The sequence below is a fragment of the Pelodiscus sinensis genome, chromosome 6, assembly GCF_052426305.1.
Source record: "Pelodiscus sinensis isolate ZL-2025 chromosome 6, ASM5242630v1, whole genome shotgun sequence".
Taxonomy (NCBI): Eukaryota; Metazoa; Chordata; order Testudines; family Trionychidae; genus Pelodiscus; species Pelodiscus sinensis.
This window is the reverse complement of record NC_143057.1, coordinates 87,488,912-87,509,639: the sequence shown is the minus strand read 5'-3', so window position 1 is coordinate 87,509,639 and position 20,728 is coordinate 87,488,912. Positions and strand designations below refer to the sequence as shown.

General features: G+C 37.3%; 1 protein-coding gene across 1 annotated transcript in view; it reads left to right on the top strand.

Annotated features, from left to right (window-relative positions):
* Positions 1–20,728, top strand: part of AP3B1 (adaptor related protein complex 3 subunit beta 1) — a 322,060-nt gene that overhangs the window by 135,429 nt on the left and 165,903 nt on the right. Inside the window, exons 8-13 of the mRNA XM_006119130.5 lie at positions 8,508–8,666; positions 11,402–11,499; positions 12,950–13,004; positions 13,088–13,159; positions 16,149–16,211; positions 16,834–16,966. Coding sequence (XP_006119192.1) covers positions 8,508–8,666; positions 11,402–11,499; positions 12,950–13,004; positions 13,088–13,159; positions 16,149–16,211; positions 16,834–16,966 — 580 coding nt within the window. The remainder of the gene's footprint in view (positions 1–8,507; positions 8,667–11,401; positions 11,500–12,949; positions 13,005–13,087; positions 13,160–16,148; positions 16,212–16,833; positions 16,967–20,728) is intronic.

Below are 20,728 nucleotides of genomic sequence, written 5' to 3'. Positions count from 1 at the left end.
TATAGTTTTGTGAGTGTTTGAACAAGCGAGTTTTGTACAGTAGTTTATGCTCTGCAACATTTGCTCTGTTCTTCACTCCCTATCTGAGAAATACAAAGACAACATTGATCCAAATCAACATTTTAACCCTTTAAATTCTACCAGGCATTTCACTTGCTTTCCTCAGGACAAGTTCCTTTAGGTTGTGGACCTAGCAAGTTATAAGTAGTTCAGGAGAACATGAGCAACTTTATCAAAAGATAAAACTTAAAAAAACAATAAAAAGTCTAGTAGCATCTTAAAGACTAAGAAAATATGTAGATGATGGTATCATGAGCTTTCACAGGCACAACCCACTTCACATTTTTCCTGTTACAGACTAACTCCGCTACCCATCTGAAGCTTTTTATCAAAACATGAGGCCTGAAGAAGGCCTGAGCCTTTGTTATTGTTTGGACTCTGCGCTGACTTTTTAATGTAGAAAAATACTTCCAAAAATTTAAATGCGTGAGAGCTCCTGCTTCACAGCAATAATTAAGTACCCTTTCTAGACTTCTGTTTCTGTTTCTGTTTACTTCAATGAAATTGCTATACTAGTTGGCACCCCTAGAGAAGACACATCAATGATTGAATTAATAAAGACTGAAATATCTTCTTACTGGTAGAGATAGTCCATTCAGAACTAAGTTGCAATGCACTGGAAGAGATAATCCTTTTAGAATAGAGTTGAAATGAATTGGAAGCATCTTGCGCTACAGTTGCACATCCTGTGGGTAAAATGGGAGTTCAGTTTTCAGTGCTGTTCGATTTGGCACCTAAAATTTTAATTAAAAAAAAAAAAAAAAAGCAGCACAGTGATGTATAGACAGAAGTAAATAAAAGTCATGACAGGTAGTAGTTGTGAAGGAAAGGATGTTTATCATATTATTTTTAAATAAAACACCAAAAATATTTTAATACTTAATAAATAGTAAGAGATGAAAGGAAACTTCTATTTTCAAGCTCTGATCAAGTTGTAAATAACGGATAAGTTTATACCGCATAATTTGACGTGTATCCTCTCCCTTCTTTTCTTGGAAAGAAAAATCTGTTTTTGTGGACTCTCTCAACAATTGGGATAGTTTGTTTGAATCAGGCTAAAAGTTATTTTTTGTAACATTTGAGTGTTCTGAAAGTAGGTAATCCAGACTTCAGTTAGTTTTCCATTGGAGAAATCAGACATGAAGGAAATCTATTGTAAAGTTTTTTCCCCTCTCTTCTCTTTGTTTTCTTTCTTTATATGTGTGCTACTTGGTAAGCTTTTTTGCCTGTTAAATAATTTACTTGGGAATTAAAAGATTGTTGTAATTTCATATTAATGTATAGCAAATTGGAATAAAGCATTATATGATTTTGCATATTCTATGAATTCCATTAGATTAACATTTATTAATAGTAATGTTGCTTAATAGCAGCATAAGCTGTCTGCATTGTTTTAAGGTTCACATAAACATGAGAGTAGGACATGAATAGGAAAAAAAACGTTGTTTTGCATATTGTTTACTAAAATTACTACCTGTAACCCTGAACACTGCTGTAGCAAAGTAAGCAAAACTGGAATGTCCTTTTATTAGAATAATACAATTTAACTCTGAATAAATATGTTAGTAGGCACTGCAAAGAGAAATATGGAGGTGAAAGTGTCAATTTTAAGTGAACATTTATTCTCAGTTTTATGTAATCACTAATTGCTGTGTTGAATGAGTTAGTACACTAGCTTCGTATTCTGGGGAGCTATATTTGCTTCTTTGTAACAGTAATATACAAGCTCTTGATGAATGTTTATATTAAGATGTTTCTTTTAATTGAATCATTTAATACCTAAAGCCTAATGCTTGGCATGTAGCTATCTTAAGAAGTCATTTAGGACTGGCTTGCACACAGGGTCAAAAGCTTCTGAGGGGTAGCCGAGTTAGTCCGTAACTGGAAAAACTTAAAAAACGAATAGTCTTTACGGTGCTGCAAGACTAACAAAACATGTAGATGGTATCATGAGCTTTCGTGGGCGCAACTCACTTCTTCAGATGAATGGAGTATTAAAAGTCCAGATCCAAGAATAAATAGGGGAAGGAAGGGGGGGAAATAGTGAATTAGAGTGTTCAAGTTGTTACAAGAAGCTGATAAGAACAATTTGTACCTTCTCTAAGTACCCATTATTTATTTGGTTAAGTCATTAAGATGTGGAAGGTAGTGTGCTAGCCAGCCATGGAAGGTAGCCAACATTCCAATAGTTCATGGATTAGGGGCCCAATCTTGTGAGATTCCAGAGACTTCTGTATAGTTGATTTAGAGCATTCAGTCTAGAAGATACTATCAGAGTTGCTTAGTTTTGCAGTTCTCAAACTGTGAATTTGTGTCTCCAGAGATAACATGCTTGTTAACAGCAAAAAATGTTTTAGAATAAATATATAGGGTTGAGGTCTACTATTTTTCACCTCTACATCCCTCAGCAAATTTGTATTCACAGGATCAGTCCCTTAGAGAGAGGTAAGAGTGCAAAGCTTCAAAAAGTTGTGAATAGAACTAGGGATGTTAGATATTGTTTAATTGACTAATCATGTAACCAAACCAAATCTTAGCAGTTAAACAATTATTTGATAGTCCGTAGGGGTGGGGCCAGCAGCCAGTGCGCTCCCGACCCCACTCCTGGGGAGCCCCCTGTCACCCTGTGCTGCTGCCTCTATATCAAAGGCAGCAGCATAGGGCGGCAGGCATAAGCCAGTCTGTGCGGGGTGTTGGTCTGCTGGGAAGCTCCGCAGCAGCAGTCCCTGCCTGTGAGGGGCCTGAACTCCCTACAGACGGGCTGTGCCAGCATCCCTCTGTCCCCCGCACCTGTGCTGCTGCCTCTAATAGAAAGCTGGCTTCTTGCATGTACTGCCTGTTCTCCTGCCTGTCCTCATCTCCGTGCTGCTGCCTCTCTATCAGAGGCAGCAGCAAGGGGATGGGGAGGGTGGTAGGTGGCTCCATGGGAGCTGGCTTAAATGCCATCTCCCTATAGGCACCCGCTCCCACCGCTTCCTCCCTCCTCCCCCACCTGCTACCTGTGGCAGCAAGGCGGGGGAGGGAGAATTGCATGTAGTCATTAAGATTAACAGACAAGCCCTGGTTAATTGTTTACACAATTATACGCTAACATCCCTAAATAGAAGTTGGATAGGGTAGAATAGATCTAGACAAGGAGGGAAATTCTGGAAATAAATGTGAAAAGGGAGGTGTGACAGGGTGTGGTTACAGACAACCCTTCAGGGGTGCCTCCCGGGGTGCTGACACGGCCACTGCCACTCTCCTTCCTGCTCTCTTGGGGCTCCTTACCGCCCAGTCCTGCTGAGCCAACTCCGCTGGTCTCCCCCAGCCAAGTCCCTGAGCTGAGATCCCTGCCCCCACCAAGAAGCAGTAGAGACACTGAACCTCTTCAAGTCCAAGGAGAGTGCAGTTTAGGGCCCAGCCTCCTGATGTAGCACTCGCCAAATGGGATCAAACCCCAAAGAATTAGGTAAGCTACCTTTAACAATGCAAGGGGGAATGTGCATATTGGTTGCCCTCTCCCCCTAGGTAACAATTATTTACACTGGGTTTCATAGAAAATAAAAATGATTGTATTAAGTGGAAGCAGTAGGATTTAAATAGAAATTAGGGAGAACGGGCAGAGCAAAGTAGGTTACAAATCAAAAGAAACAAACTCTTGGCTAATTCTACATTGAAACCTAGGTAAAAACTCTTCAAACTCACCCTAAAACCTCTTTTCCAGCTGCCATTCTAAACCAGGGCTTTCTTCCCGACCCTGTGATCTTTGGCTGCTTCCTTCAGGTGCAGCCCAGCCAAAAGACCAAGGCCTCTGTTTTCCTATTCTTTTTGTTAAGGAGTTGAGGTCACTCCCTACTAACCCCTGCTCAGATTTAACGACAAAAGATTGTTTGACAGTGGCTCATCAAGAAGTTGCGGGTAACACACTCCATGTCTCCCATTTACACATTTGAAACACACAAAGTATTTCCCACTCCATGTGTCTAATTTTACACACAAAAATTATATATACAGTGGAGTAAGATAAACAGAACCAGAGGATCATGACATAAGGGCTACGTCTAGACTACATCCCTTTTTTGGAAAAGGGATTTAAATTAGACGTATAGTAATTGCTAATGAAGCAGGGATTTAAATCTCCCGTGCTTCATTAGCATAAAAATGGCTGCCGCTTTTTTCAGCACGGAGCTTTGCCGGAGAAAAGCGCCAGTCTAGACGCTGATCTTTCGAAAAATAAAGCCTTTTCTGAAAGATCCCTTATCCCTCCAGAAATAAGGGCTAATGTTGAAATTGTAAAATACTTCTGTAACAACCACTTTGCAACAGTTGCTCTAAAAAGTGGGAAGAACCAAACTAACTCTCCCATAAGATGTGTGATGAGACTTAGTAGTGGACTGTTGTGAGCACTATGTCAAGAATTGGCCTAATCTCATTACAGTTTGTGAACAAAATCATGAAGAAACAGATGGCATTGTCACAGACAAAGGTCTCAACATTGGGCTTACACGAAATGATGAATGCATGTTGAGTGCCCTGAAGCCTATTTCTATAGCCTTGAACAAAATGCAGGGAAATAGTTGCTTTATTACTGATGCTGCTGAAATTTGGAAGGAATTGAGTGAGATCTTAAAGAGAAATATGCAGACACAGAGTTAAATTACAAGCATTAAAAAAAATGGAATGGGACAAGCATGATCTCCAGCTTACTTTCTTTTAAATATTCTCAATACTCGGTATCAGGATCAAATCTTAACTACTGAAGGAGAGGAGTTGACTATGACGTGGGCATCCAGCGATCATCCCTCCATAATTCCAACTACAATAAACTTCAGAGCTAAGGGTGAACTGTTCAAGAAATATATGTTTGTTGATGATATTTTAAAGAAAGTCACATCAATGAACTGGTGGAAGTTACTTAAGCACTTGCATTTAGACACAATTGAAGTGATAATCTTGTTTTTAATAGCAGTAGCTTCTTCTGCCAGTGTAGAAAGAATATTTTCTTCCTTGTGGACTAATGCATTCCAAATTTAGAAATTGTTTGGGACCTGAAAAAGGCAGGAAAACTTGTGTGTTTTTTTGTTTTGTTTTTGTTTTGGTTTGGTTTGTTCGTTTGTTTCCACATTATGAACAAACAGGAAAATGAAGGGGGAAGACAACTGAATTATCTGCAGTAGCCAATATTTTGTTTCTCATGTTGACTTGGCTGGGAAAGTCGATTTGATTTTTGTTTTTTTATAATATTTCATTTAACTTTTATAGTACAAACAATTTAAACAAATCCAACTTAAAAAAAAATTGAACATTTAACTAAATTAATGAATTCATATGCTTATTTTGTTAGAATATTATACGTTTGCCATTGAAGAAAAATCCAGAATACATGTTGTTTTAGTTAAACAATTTAAATGTCTGTCTGGTTATGTTCTCCTCCTAATATAACATGGCAAGAAAATCCTCCAAATATTGATTAACCAGTTGAAATAGAAATAATCTGAAAAGTTTTCAAAATAAATTACTGTTTAAAAATGTGTTGTATGTACTTTAAAAAAATGGAAACCTACATATATCTCTGAGTTGTGAAGAATAGGTACTAAGGTTATAATAACCAACAAGAATGTACTTCTATGTAGAAAACCACAATTAAATGGAGTCTTCCGACTAGTTATTTAAATCAATCAGATTCACCGTGGTGGGAGCCTTCAGTCTCCCGTTGAAAATGAGTGAGTGAGTAAGGGTGGGGGAGACTGAATGATGGAGGGAGAGAGGACGGAGTGAGTAAAGGGCAATGTCTCAGAGAAGAGGCATTTGATTTTTCTGCAGTTGGAAAGTTGGCAACCTTAGTGGGCTGAGGGCAGGAGCAAGTCTAAGCCTCACCAACCTGGGTGGGGGGACAAGCTGTAGGTGAAGGGTTTCAGCCCTAGGCAGGAGGTTGTAACTTGAGCCTTGGGTCCTCATGCTTCAGCCTTGGGCAGTGGGGTTTGGGCTTCAATCCTGGACACAGGACTAGGACAACCCTGGAACTACTTTGGTGTCCTGACGCACAGTTTGAGAACTGCTGTTCTTGTCCATTAATATTGGTTCAAGGAGAAATCTGTAATAAATGTTAATCATTCTGCAGAGCCACCTATGTAATGCCACTTTTGAGGTCTGCCTGTGCAACCTGGGTACATTCTGGTAGTTAAATGTTAAAAGTATCGCCAGTTGTAGGTCCAAAAATGATAGGTTGGATTGAGTCTAGCCTTAAATATTGAATATGTGCAGTTATAATGTGTAAACACCAAGACCTATTGTAAAATGACTTGAAAAAAATCTGTGGGTCACTTTTAAAAGCTGTGAGTGTTACATCTTAGAGGATCACTCCTTTGAATGCTTGTTTTAGAGGCTAGGTTATCACTGACTGAGAGAAACTATATATACTTAAGAGAATTTCTTTTCATTCAAGCTAATGGACCACTCATGCTTTAGTGTGTGTGTGTGTGTGTGTGTGTGTGTGAGAACTACGGCAATACAAATTATAGGAAGGAATGTCGCTATAATTCTTAACCCTGAAACTAAGAATCTTCTCAAACCATGTGCCAGAGGGCTCTCAGTGTCCACCACTGTTGATAAAACGGATGCACTATATGACCCCTGATCTGTCCATTTCTTAAAAAGAAACATCTCCACCCTGATAAATGCCCAATTCCAATGGCTTTTTTGAAAGCTTGTTTGAGGCATGCAAAAAATATAAATTGAGTGCCTTTTGTTATCATATGACCGTCAGTGTCATGCTGATACAGAATTTGGAAAACCGTGTCAGACTGTGCCTATTTAATATAGTATTTTGTATGTAAATATAAGATCAGGACTGACTAGTCTCTGAACTTCAGTTTTATTGTTTTGGCAAAATATTCTTTTTTTCCTTGGTGTAAAGTTCCTTAACTTTCCTAACGGAGCACATTGAAAAAAGGAAAAATACCTACTACTAAAATGTTTACAGAGTGGGATTGGGTAGCAGTGAATGTTATAACACATATGCAATAGTGGCTTCTAAAAGGTGGTCTTGCCTATTTATTCGCAATTAATAGCGAAAAGCTCTTGCATAAATAAAAGCAACTGATGTAAATTTAGCTTTGGCTTTCACTGTAAACTTAAATTTTTACATTTAAACTGTTTATTTTATTAATAATGTCTCCATTTTTATCCACTTAACAATTTTTTAAGAGTCCTAAGATTAAAATAATTTATTACTACAACAAGTGACGGATAGCTATTTTGTTTGCCAAGGTGATACTTGCTGTCAATTTAGTGTGGTTTAAATAGCTGTTTACTTTCCAAGATAGGATTAATAATACAGATGAAAACTAGTTCTTAAGAATGATTGGGTAGACAATGTGGGTGTCTTTTCTGTATGTGAGTATAAGTCCTTTTTTTAAAAAAAAAAAAAAAAAGCACATGACTCATTTTGCTTAGCTTTGTAATCTTTAAAAGTAAGAAAGTAAATTGCTTAATTGAAATACCTTTTAGTATGTCTAAATTGTGAAATGTGTTTGGAAAAGAAAACCTAATTGTAAAGAGAGGGTGAGATCCTTATCTGGTATAAATTGGCCTACTTCTGTTTACTTCAGTGCAAGTACAGCTCCCCATATTGGGAGCTGGCCTAATACTTTAAAATGTAATACTTGTGGTTTCCAACTTAACTATTATTATAATTTATTATTTAAAAAAAACCCTGTTTTGGCACATTCATAATATTTACTCAAAGATATGTAAAACTATTTTCCTTCAGTACAGGTAAAAATCATATCAAGAGTAAGATAATAATTACAGAGTCTTCAGATATTTTTCTTGTATTTGAGCCTTCTGAGGTATAGCCAGGGCTTTTGGCATCTCAGGGCCTTTAATGAATTCTTGCAATTTTCCTGACCAGATCAGTATCCTTCTGATAGGAAGTTAAGACTCAGAGAGTAAATAACTTGACCTACAGTTCACAAAAAATCTGTGGAAGAGACTGGAATGTCAATCATATCTTCCTAGTCCCACTGTTGAGCATGAAACCAGCTTTCCGCTGACTGTGCTTGTCTACATTTGTGTGTAGGTAAATTATTGAGACCACCTTTTGCTTCCTTATGTAGCATCAGTGCCTCATAACTTTAAATACCATGATGTTCAAATAGCTAAAGTTCAATTTCAGAAATGCCAACAATTCATAGACTTCAAGTCCGAAAGTGATCATATGATCTTCTAGTCTAATCATCTATATAACATCAGCCATAGAATTTCTAAATATACTTCATTTTAGAGTATGTTGTTGAGATGATATGGTCTTACTTTCTGAACTAGGTGGACTGACAAAAATAGGGAAAAGGATAATATAAAAGCTCTTCTGTAAAATAATACACTTTCATTTTTAATTGTTTTTTATAAATGCTTTTTTATAAAATTGATTGTTTCAAGTCTTTGATGTATATATTTTCATTTAGGATGGTGTTTTGGAAGAGTACAATGAGAAGGATTTCTATGAGTCTGATGAAGAACAGAAAGAAAAAGATCAGAAAGTGAAGAAACCCTATGCTATGGATCCAGACCATAGATTGCTGATACGAAATACAAAGCCATTGCTGCAAAGCCGGAATGCTGCTGTATGACAAATACCTTTGTTTCAAACTGCTAAGTGTCCACCCTTCTAAAATACTTGAACTGAGTTTTTTTTTTTAAATATTTGGGAGTAGGTTATACCTTCGCCCCAATATGCATAGGAAATACCCTGTAAAATTGTGTACCTAAACAATAGTTCTGCTGTAGCCAACTGTAAGTAACTAGTTTTCAATTGCGTGCCCTTAAAAGTGGGAAAGTACTTGATTTTAATATATGAAGTCCTGCTATGTGCTCCCTACCTACTCTTAATATTAAGAGTAAGAGGAGAATTAGGCAATACAGTATCTGCTGCCACAGCACTTCAGATCATTTAACTTGTGAGTTTTCAGAAATTTTGGTGAGATAAACCATGTTAAGATGTTGATAAAGTCTTTTAATGAAAACTGTAGGTGCTCCTGATTTATTAGATGTCACTTTTCTTTGTGGTGGAAGTTTTCAGAGGAGCCTGGAGAAGATAAGCACTCTTTGAAAATCTCAGCCTGAATCCTAGCTTCAGTTTCCCAGCAGAATTGAGGTGGCTAAAACACCTTGTGGACAGTTCATTCAGCACATCTCTGAGAGCTGGATTAAGTGATCTGACTCTTCATAGATGTACAAATCTTTAAGGCAGGGGTAGGCAGTAAAACTGTGGTGGTTCACCAGGGTTAGCTTCTGGTGGGCCACTTCGACTATATTTACCTGCGCCGCCTCAGATATGGGCTATTGCAGTTGCTGTTGGCTGGGGACAGTGATCCACAGCCAACAGGAGCTGCAATCACCCATGCCTGCCAAAGTGCAGATAAATATAGTGGTGGCGGCCCGCCATGGGCTAACCCTAGGAAATCAGAGCCATCCCACAGGCTGGTATTTGCCCACCTCTACTTTAAGGACAAAAGAAAAAAATATAATTATCTAGTCTGATTTTCTGTACAACACAGACCATGGAATTTTACCCATTCCTCTCAGACCATAATTTCTGAACGTATCTTTAAAAAGAGCAAGTTTTGATTTACTGACTTCAGGTGATGGAGAGTCTACCATATCAGTAGGTATAGTATTCCATTAGCTAATTAAGTTTACTTAGCTCTAGTCTAAATATTTTGAATGTAAGCTTCAGCAATTGGATTCCTGTCTAGATAAGTCATAGACTACATTTTAGGTTTGGAGAGCTATCCATTAGCCAGTTTTTAGGCCATTAATATGTACTCCATTGGTGTTGTATAGTGTTTATCATTTAATCAAAATATACTGTGGCATTGTAAGTCAAATGCCTTACTGAAATCTAACTATGTTATGTCAACATAATTATGTTTATCAACTTAATTTGTTATTGCATCAGAAATAATTAAATTTAAGAGCATAAAATTGTGATTGGTCTGAAAGGAACTTCAAAAAATCATTTAGTCGATCCCCTGCTCTGAGACAGGACAATGAATACCTACAACATACTTGAAAAGTGTTTTTGTAGAACCTGTTCTTAAAACCTCCACTGACAAGAATTCCACAATATACGTTGGGAATCTATTCCAATGCTTAACTCTCTATATAAAGTTGTTTTTTTCTTAATATGTAATCTAAATGTCCTTTGTGGTAGATTCATTTCTTGTCCTACCTCCAGTGGATTTGGAGAACAGTTGAATAGCTTCATCTTTACAACAGACATAAATATATTTGAAAACTGTTAGGAGGTGCTTCCTAAGTCATTTTCTCTCAAAACTAAACCCACCTAGTTTTTTAAATCTTTCCTCACAGTTGAGATATTTTAAACCTTCTGTTACTTTTTGTTGCTCTCCTCTGGGATCTCCCCGGTCTGTCCATTTTTTTAAAAAGGTATGATGCCCAGAACTTGACACAATATTCTGAGGCCTCATCAATGCTAAGCAGACTGGAACAGTTACCTCCTGTTTCTTACATGTGGCACTCCTGATACTTCACCCCAGAGTATTAGCCTTTTTTGCAACAGTATCACATGTTCAATTTGTGGTGGTCTTTCTTTTCTTTCCAAACTGCATCTATTATAATCCATTTCATGGCTTAGTTCAAAATATTAGGCTGCCCCACGTGCAGTAAACTAAAGTCATCCCATATATCTTTTTAATATTAGTACATTTTCCAGGAGGAGAACCTATTAAGGTTTTAAAAAACAATTATAGTGTGTCTTTTACCTTTTTGTTACTTTGATAAGTATATAACCCTACAGGTTTCGTTTTGTTGTTTTTAAGTCCTTAAGTCATTTAAATGCAAATGCCTTTGGATGGATGGATGGATGGATGGATGGATGGATGGATGGATGGATATGGTAACCAGAAAAGGTTTTTGCTTATGGCATTACTGGTTAAACTAACTAATGAATAGCTATTATTGAAATTAGATTTAATACAAATAAAAAGAAAAATATTTATATAGGTTTAAAGGGAATTTTTCATTATTATGTACTGATAAGGCTGTAAATTCTGGTTTATTAAAAATATCAGTTTGATTAGAACTTTAGTTGCATCTGATTATTTATTACTGGAAGGAATGTAAGTTATTCATTAGCGTAGAAATCAGAAATGAAAACATATCTTCGCTTTTGAATCTGCCTCTTCATATGAAAGAACATATGCAAAAAAGGCAATTTAAAACTTTGTACTAGGCAATGAGTATGTAATTTTGCAGCTTGAAAGTAGAGGATGATATATATTGTGTAATTACTTCAAGGTAACAAATTGTTCTGAATGTTAACATTTGTATTTTCCAGGTGGTGATGGCAGTTGCTCAACTTTACTGGCACTTGGCACCAAAGTCTGAGGCTGGCATTGTTTCTAAATCCTTAGTGCGCTTACTTCGTAGCAGTAGGTGGGTCAAGCTATTTTGTTGAGCATCAAACAACTTGCTGTACAGTTTGCCTTTCAGTTTTAAATTATATATAACTCATAAACTTCAGCTTATAACTTTGGGTATAAACTGGTACTTGTAAAAGTCTGCCAAAACAGTTCTGGTCATAGAATAAACTGTGATTTATACCACTAAACAATATTTTTCCAGGCCTCCTCATGTATAGTATGTGTTCCCTAGCTTACACAGATTTCTTCTTCAGGTCACCCATATTTCCTCTTCTATCGTGGGACCATCACAGCTACAACAGTATAGAATTATTTTAAAAAGAGAAATATTGTTTCTCAGTGTAATGATGCAGGCTTTTTTGACATGTCTTTCCTAAAACTTAAAAAAAAAAAGTTAAGGATTTATTTAGAGTTTTGAAGCTAGTATTGCAAGACACATATCAAAACAAAAACTCAAAAAGGTCGCATATATTTTAAAATATGAATCTAAAAAGAAAATGTTTACATGTCTTCAATACAAAAACAGCTGTATTAGACAACAATTTGGTTTCACCTAGTAGTCATGCTGCAAATATGGGATGGACAAAACTTGGAAACTAACACGTGTTTTAAAGGGGTTTTCTAAGATAATCTTCTAAACAGTTAGTAGTTAAGCAGCATACACTCCACTCCCAAGCATTTGTCAGAAGGCTGTATTCATATTCTTCTAAACTGTAGCCTACAACAGAAATACAAGTATTTGTCTAGCACAAATTTTACACATGGTAATGTTACATGAATTGACTATGAATATCTTGGTTTAGAAGCTCAAAAGGTGTGGACAACATAATACATTTGAGTGCTAATCTGAACCAGGAATTCAGGGTCTCCATTGGAATATAATAGGGGTCATCACTCGAAGTAGCAGTCTAGGTTTTATTCAAACACTTCCATGTATTGGTTTCTCTACCTCTTAGTGGTTGCTGCTACCATCGCCTATCTAAGAGGGAGATGTCAAAGGAGTTATTTAATGCTTATAAAGAGATTAAAATATTACAACGTATTACAATTTCTAGTGGGTTAAAGTAAGCCTAAATTAAACAACTCTCTCTCCTCAAGTGAATTGATCCAATAAAAGATAGCACTTCACCCTCCTTATCTGCATTTTAAAAATGACAGTCCAAATTTTGTGCTGCATCTTGCTATATAAAAGTCTCGAGTGACATGTGATAGCTTCACGCCCCTTTTCTTATAAAATGTTCACGTATGCCAAAGAAATAAGTCAAATATACATGGTAGCTTATATGTGTAGAAAGCATGTCCATAGATATTTATATAAAATTCCGCTAAAAACCCTTCAACAGTACATGTAAGTGAACTTTTTAGATCTGATTTTTTTTGTTTTGTTTTGTTTTTTGCTTTAAATGTGTTCTCCAAAAATATTGATAAGAATCCTGTTAAATATATTTATCTTTGATTTCTAGGGAAGTGCAGTATATTGTCCTTCAGAATATTGCAACTATGTCAATTCAAAGAAAGGTATACCTTGCTTAGCATTTTCTAAATTTTACGTTAAATTAAGAACAGGCACAACTACTACTTCAATGGCTTTTATTTTTCAGGGCATGTTTGAACCTTACCTGAAGAGTTTCTACGTTAGGTCAACTGATCCAACGATGATCAAAACATCAAAGGTGTGTTCTGTAATGCATAATGTATATCCCACATATGGCTTTAGTTAGTATTTATAACAGGAAAGTAACATGCTTTTTGACTACTGTGAAACTCATGTTTCTCTGAACTGTTCTGCTTTTTCAGTTTAATTTCTATGGTATTTAGGGTAGACAATAAGGTGACTTCCAAGTACATGGAGCTAACTGAATATGCTGAGAGGAGATGATGTATAAGGCAGAAATGTCCCTCTTTCTATCTGAAGAGGTGTCTGCTTGGAGTTACTTGGATATAACTGTCAGATATGCTTTGCTTTTCAAGATCTCAGTGTTTTACTGTGATTGTTATTCACATGTAATTTCACTGAGAGAGAGTTGGGAATAGGACTCAAATTTAGGATACATAGAGTATATAGTGATATAATTTGTCTTTTCTTGTGTACATACTGTATGTGTAGAGATGTGCCCTAGTGTGACCTGGAACTCTTTAAGCGCACAGCTTATAAGGAACACTGCTCGTGTGGCTACTCAGGAGAGAGACACATGCCATCCACCTAATAAGCAGAGTGCCCCCAGATAGGTTTTCTGTTTCTGGTGGTGCTGCACATTCGCACATGCTTCGGTGTACATAAAACTTTATTCTGCACATGGATGGATAAAATTAGAGGAACCATTGCTCTTGAGTTCCATTTATAGATCTGAAATCCATCCCTTGAGCTTCAGGGACAGTCACTTAACTTTGCTGTTTTAGTTTTTCTAACTTTAAAATAAATAAGAAATAAAATAATTGTAACTGGATTGCTAAATATGTCTCTCCTTTTCTTAAGTTTTTGTCATCTTTTCAGCAGCAGGGGTTTTACTAAGGCTCAGAGGTTTTAGACAATGGCAGATGATTTTTTTTAAAAATTTTAGTTCTGTTGTAGGTGGTTGGAGAATTCCTGATTTTAGGGGGACAGACTATAGAACAACCCTAATATAAGTTTATTGCTTACTTTGAAGCTGTAAATTCAATATTTATGGTGGAAGCTAGCCTTTGTTTAAACTGGTAAATAGAGAACTTAAGGCTTCTCTAACCCACTCCTGTGTTAAAATGGAATATGAAAATGCTTTGCAGCCTCATTTTAGAATAGACTGCTCTGTGTGGTGGAAAATGAGAGGGGTCAGGGACATTTACATACAAAATCAGATCACACTCAGGAGACAAAGGAGAAGTAGGAGATGGCTGCCAGGATGGGAATAACTGTGTAAGGCTATGTCTATACTACAAGTTGGCTCTGCAAAAAATATGCTAATGAGAGACTAATTTTCATGAGTTGCAATCTCATTTGAATATTTTCTGCCGATCTGTTTTTGCGCTGGGGTTTTTGCGCAAAAACAAGCAGTGTGGATGTTTTCTTTTTGCGTCCTTGGTTAACATATTTTTTGCTGAGAAAACTCGTAGTTTAGATGTAGCCTAAGCATTTTAAAAGGAAAAGAGGGCTAACTCTGCAGGTCTCATGTGTTTGGCATGACATATGATATTTCAGCAAACTGCTACATAAGAACAAGAGAATGGAGTGCAGCAGGAGGAAATGTGGTGAAAGAGAAACTCTCATTTTTAATATATATTTATATAAATATTTGGGGAGTAAATGTTACTGTATACTTTCTGGAAAATACATTTTGTTATTGGGACTGCTGGAACATAAGTGTCCTGTGTTATTCCTAACATTTCAGTCATGTTTTTAATTAATAGCTTACATTAAAACAAAATAAGACATCTTTCCTTTGTTTCACCTCATTTGGGTGGATAGCTGACATTCTGCTCTGAGTTGACATTATTTTCAAGGTGGCTAAATTAAGTTTTATGAAGATTGAACAAATGCTAACCATTCTTATTAAATACAATATGTAATGTTTCAAAAAGTTTAATTAGTGCCGAATTGTTTTACATATTACTAAAAAAAACCCTCAGTGTTCAAAAAGGACTCCTAAAAGTCAAGTGCTTGAGTATGCAGAACTGTCGACTTCCCGCTTTAAACTGGGGACATCTGCAGTTTCTTACTCTGTTTAGAATTGGACAATTAATAAACACTCTTCTAAATCCAGATTAAGTTACTGAGGCCTAGTCTACTCTATTGTGGGTCATCGATCTCAGGTATGCAACTTCAGCTGCATGAATAATGTATCTAAAGTTGATATACTTGGATCTACATACAGCAGTGAAGACACTGTGGTAAGTCAATTGCTGATGTTCTCCCATAGACTCCCTTTCTCTTCTCGTGCTGGTGGACTATAGCAGTCAACAGAAGAACGCTGCCCGTTGATCTGTCGGGTAGTGAAGACATACCTTGAGTTCATATTAGCAGCTGTTTCTCTTGCTAAGTGTCCTTTCTGGCTATGTTTGCATTCAGATTGCATTGAAGGTGTCTAAAATAGGGAACTTCCTGCTTCAGCGTTGATACTGCCTTGAAGCATGAAATTTTTGATACTGTACACACGTGTAGTATATCCAGAGTGATTTTATCTTTATCCTCACCAGAAATTAGGGAGACTCTCTTTTGAGGATGAGTTGTCATTTGTCAAAACAGAATTTGATGAATACTATGAATGCATCTATTTCCCTGAAATGAGGACTCTTGATCATAGCTGCTTTGAGGATGAGTTAGGGAAATTTCATTCATTGCTCTCGCTCTCTGGCACCTTATCTCTGCATGTTTCTATTTTTCTTTGTTTAGCCTATATCATATTGAAAAACACCTCACCCAGCAGCATTTCCAATTCAATTGTGTTACAGTGGCTCTGTGTATAGCTACAGCTAGTAGGAAATGCAGAGCAGAACCCTGCTGTTTTGCTTTGAAAGCACATTCCTTAGGTTCTGGTGAATGTTAACATTTCAATGTACTTCAGATTTCTGCCTACAAAGTGTTCTATTAAGTTTTAAGTAATACTTGTAGTTAAAATACATTATATATTCAATTTCTTAATAAATGTGTTCTACTTATTATAATCAAATACCTTTTCTCTCCTCCAGCTTGAAATCTTGACAAATTTAGCAAATGAGGCTAACATATCAACACTACTTCGAGAATTTCAGGTCTGAACAATTAAAGAGTATTTTTCTTGCATAAATTGCATTGTTACATATTACATGTATTCTAAACTTGTAGATGAATTTGGAAATTTTTAAATAGTACTTTTGTTGCTCTATAAGGTTCTCTTTGAATGAAACTGAGACAGTTGATACAACTTATAGAGCTTTTCTCAGATTTAGCAATGCATTACTTTTAACTATTCTACTTTGTACATTGCAGCATACTGGTATCAATTGTAGAGAGGTAAAAATGTAGGGGATGAAACTCAATTGTTTTAAAACAAATCCTGCCAATCTAATTCCACTGTTCAACTGGGTTGGGAAGATAACATTTTAGCTTCAACAATATTTGGTCACTGTCACAGGCTTCTAATGCCTTACACTCAAACTAATTTTTGCTTTTGGATAATTGCCCTCCATCACAGACCCTTGCTTGGAGTCATCAGCAATGACAACAATGTGTTTTTAAAACAAGGGCAAAGTAAAATATATACAAAATAATAATTTCTGATGTGTAATGTAGCTTTGTAAGTTAATTTTTTCTCTACATTTAGTATAGATAATAATGTAAGTTTCCAGTTAATAAGACCAGTGTGTTGACTAATGGAAATCCTGTTTCCTCCAGACCTATGTGAAAAGCCAAGATAAACAGTTTGCTGCAGCTACAATTCAGGCTATAGGCAGATGTGCAACCAACATCTCAGAAGTGACTGACACATGCCTTAATGGCCTAGTGTGTTTGCTGTCCAACAGAGATGGTAAGCTAACTTCCGTTTGTGGTTTGAGTGACTGATAGCTTGAGTCATTTTATTGTATTGATCCATAAGTAGTAAAAGATTAAAAAATTATGTTGAATGGTGATTTCTGTTTGCAATCAAATCGGGTGGGCAATGGAGTAACAAACTCAGCTAGACAAATAATAATATTGCTTGATTTATCCTGGGGTTTGGAAACCATGCGTTACTCATTGTGCAGGTACATAAACACCTGTAACTCTACAAAATGCAGTAATTAAAAATGTACAGTGTTTGTCACAGAGAATAGGAGTTTAATATTTTATCTAATAATAGTATGTTCAGTTGCATTAAAACAGTTAGCCTGCAGAGGGTGCTAAAAGCAGGGGAATGGCATTTTCTATATATAAATGGTGAGATCAAAAACCATATTAAATAGTTTTAGAATAGGCAGCTCTGAACTTAGATTGGCTTTGTAATTTAGCTTCCTATTAATTTTATACATAAAACAGAACTATACAATTTGGTTAGGAGCATAAGTAGTGGATATAGACCAAATAGAAAACTATAGCAAAACAACACAAATATGTCTTTGACAAAGGCACTGGTAGTTAATGCAGTTACGTTATAATCATGGAGAAGGAAACTGAGGTGACAACTTAAGGGGCTGAAAGAGTCATAATACCCTCCTCAAACTCTGGGGCAGAGGGAAGTTTCCAGCAGCCACAGCCAGAAGGGAAACTGTAGAGCCAGAGCCTCTCCTCTTCAGACCACTATACTCTCCTAACCCAGACATCCTCCACTCCTGTTGTCTACCTGGCATTCCAGGCAGGCACTTTGGCTGGAGGCTGCCTGGGAGAAAGTATTAGTAGATCCTTTCCCCATGGGGATTGTAGCCAGCAGAGCAGGAAGACAGTGACCTGCCCATCATCACCAAGTAATGTGGAATAGGGAGGGGAAAGCATGCAGGTCCTGGATGAGGTGGTGGGACAGGGACAAGTCATGGAGTGAGTTATGTTCCACCCCTTAGCTGATACCCTCTCTGACTGCCTAATCACAGGAAGGAAAAAAATAAGGAAATTACCATTATTGTCTGTTTATATGATAATATGTGTTTGGTAAAATCTACATGGAAATACTCAAGTCTTCAGAGAAGTGAGCTTTAAAGACTGAGAGTATGTCTACACTTCCTGGTAGATCATCACTGCTGCTATTGATGCAGCAAGTCTCGATTTACTGGATGTGGTGAAGACATGCTAAGTGGATGGGAGAGCACTCTCCCATTGATTTGTCTACTCCAGCTTCCTGGGAAGCATAAGGAGATGCTCTCTTGGTGACACAGTGCAGTGTAGCTACTATGGTAAGTGAATCTAACATTGTCAACATCAGTTACATTGCATAAGTTAAATAGATTTACCGTGGTAGTCTAGACCAGCCTAAATTTATTAACTGGGACTAATGATATGGAACAGGAATAAATAATAATCATCAAAATGTTCAAAACTATGTTCCTTACTTTTTGTTTAGGCATCTCAGTAACAAGCGTGATTATTTTTCTTTCAGTCATGCTAAGCTCCTGTTTCTCTAACAGATTCTAACAGTGGGATTTTTTTGAGAGCTCAGCTCTTTTAAAAAAAAAAATTAAACCACTTATATTATCTAAATATGAATTTAGGAACTTAATTTTAGGCACTGAGGTTTAAACATTTGGGCTATTATATTTATAGATCTTTTCCTTCAAGGACCTCAAAGTACTGTATAAACATTAATTTATTTAACTCATTTTTTGTAAAGGCAAATGAGGCCTTAGTTTAATTCAATCTCTAAAAACATCAGTTCTTGAATATATCTTTCAGTTACATGTATATTCATGTTGTTTTTGTTGCAGGAGTCCCTGAATAATTCAGTGTGGGTTTTCCTTCTCTTCTTTTGCCCTCTACCTTTCTACCTAAATGAAAATGTTTCTTCCAGCATGCTCCTTTCTTTACTTCATGTTAGTATAGAGTATTTTCATTCCTCTAATAGCCTGGATGCTGTTCATTTTGTTAAGGATTTCTCAATCATTTCTGAACAGCTTTATTCACCCAATTGTGTGCAGCTACTAGAAGATAAAATAATTACAGAGGTTGTCTTCTCCTTGCTTATAGACTTAATTAAAAGTAATTAGCATCCTCTCAGGATGTTTTCAGCTTTCAGAAGTTTGTGATGTCCATGATGTGATGTTTGTGATGGTGTGAGCAATCACTTCTAAATCAGAAACTGCCCCCAAACAAATAGGTGTTGGAAAGCTGTCAGCACTTTTTTTATTAAGCATCGCTACTGATTCTTTGCTCCATATCTCTGCTGTAACAACATTCTTTTTGACTTCTTTCAAATCATTTGAATTATATGCAGTTGATCATACAAGAGGGCACAAGGAAACCCTAGTTGCATGTAGCATACTGGTGCAGAAATTTACTGTAATTTGGAGTCAGGGCACCCAGAAATGTGTGAGTGAGCTAAAGTTCTTCTTCAAGAGATGTCCCTGAGGTGTTCCATATCAGGTCTATGCGCCACCGCTGCACCGAGGATTCTTCAGAGCAGTGTCCCTCTAGCTATATGCTCCTACTGTGCAGGCACTGCGCATGTGCATGACACCTTCCCTCCCATTCCTTCTCTACCGTCTCCAGCCAGAGATGGAGCTCGACAGTGCTCCTCACTTCCACATTTAGATAAGTAATTTCTTATTGAATCCTGTTTCATACCCCAGTTAGTTAGAAGTTAATAGGTCATTGTTTTTCTTTAAAAAAAATTATTTTCCTCTCTCCAGTTACTCCCTTAGTTAGAGAGGGAGTTAGCGCCATGCCCGGCTCACTGGGTTTAAGTGCTGTGCCTCTTGCAACGACCCTATCCCAATGTCTGACGTACATGTACAATGTGTCTGCTGTCTTAGGGAGGCACACATGCCCCAAAAAAAACCCCATTATGCAAAATTAAAATCCAGAGCTCGCTGAGATAGAGACTTGAAGCTTAAGCATATACTACTTGAAAAATCTCTATTTCCTGCCTCTGACCCAAGCCAAGAACCTGAGACCCTGCAGGCACATAAGGACAAAAAGCCCACGAAAAAGTGAACTTCTTCCTTTCTGTAGAATGCTTTGGCACCCAAAAGGCGCTCACCAACCCCTTTGGTGCTGAAAACTCAGGAGTCTCTGTGCCTCAGCACCTATGATGCACTGGGTGTATTCTGCGCTGCCATGAGAGCAGGTCCTTGCACCAAGGCCATAGGCTTTAAGTTGCCTGCAACCCATTCTGTGGCACTGCCCAGCATTGATAACACCTTTCCAGCCCCGCAACCAACTCTGGTGCTGAGCATAACCTCCGTGCTATCTATTGGCACAGACAGTGTTGCCCAGGCAGTTGATGCCAATAACCTATTGTAGCCAGACAGAACCTCCCTCCCCTTTCTCCCTCTGACAATGGCCCTGGATGCTAGACAGGAACCAAATAACAATGGCAATTGGGCCAGCAGGCGGTCGGGGGCCTTGGGCTACCTTTGGCTGGTACCAGTATTGATACGCCTACACACACTGTCCCAGAAAAGGAATCTTCTGCCCCATCAGAAAAAGGATGTCTGGCCCTAATGATTTAGTTAACTTCACCTCACAGGTGCAAATTAAGCTTCAGACCCCCTGTGGGAATGGGTGTCACAAAAACGTTCCAACTTAATTGGCATTTTAATGACAAGAGAAGAGTCTACGTGACCACAGGGGTATAAAGTAGGGCCCTGTGCCCCACTCTAATTGG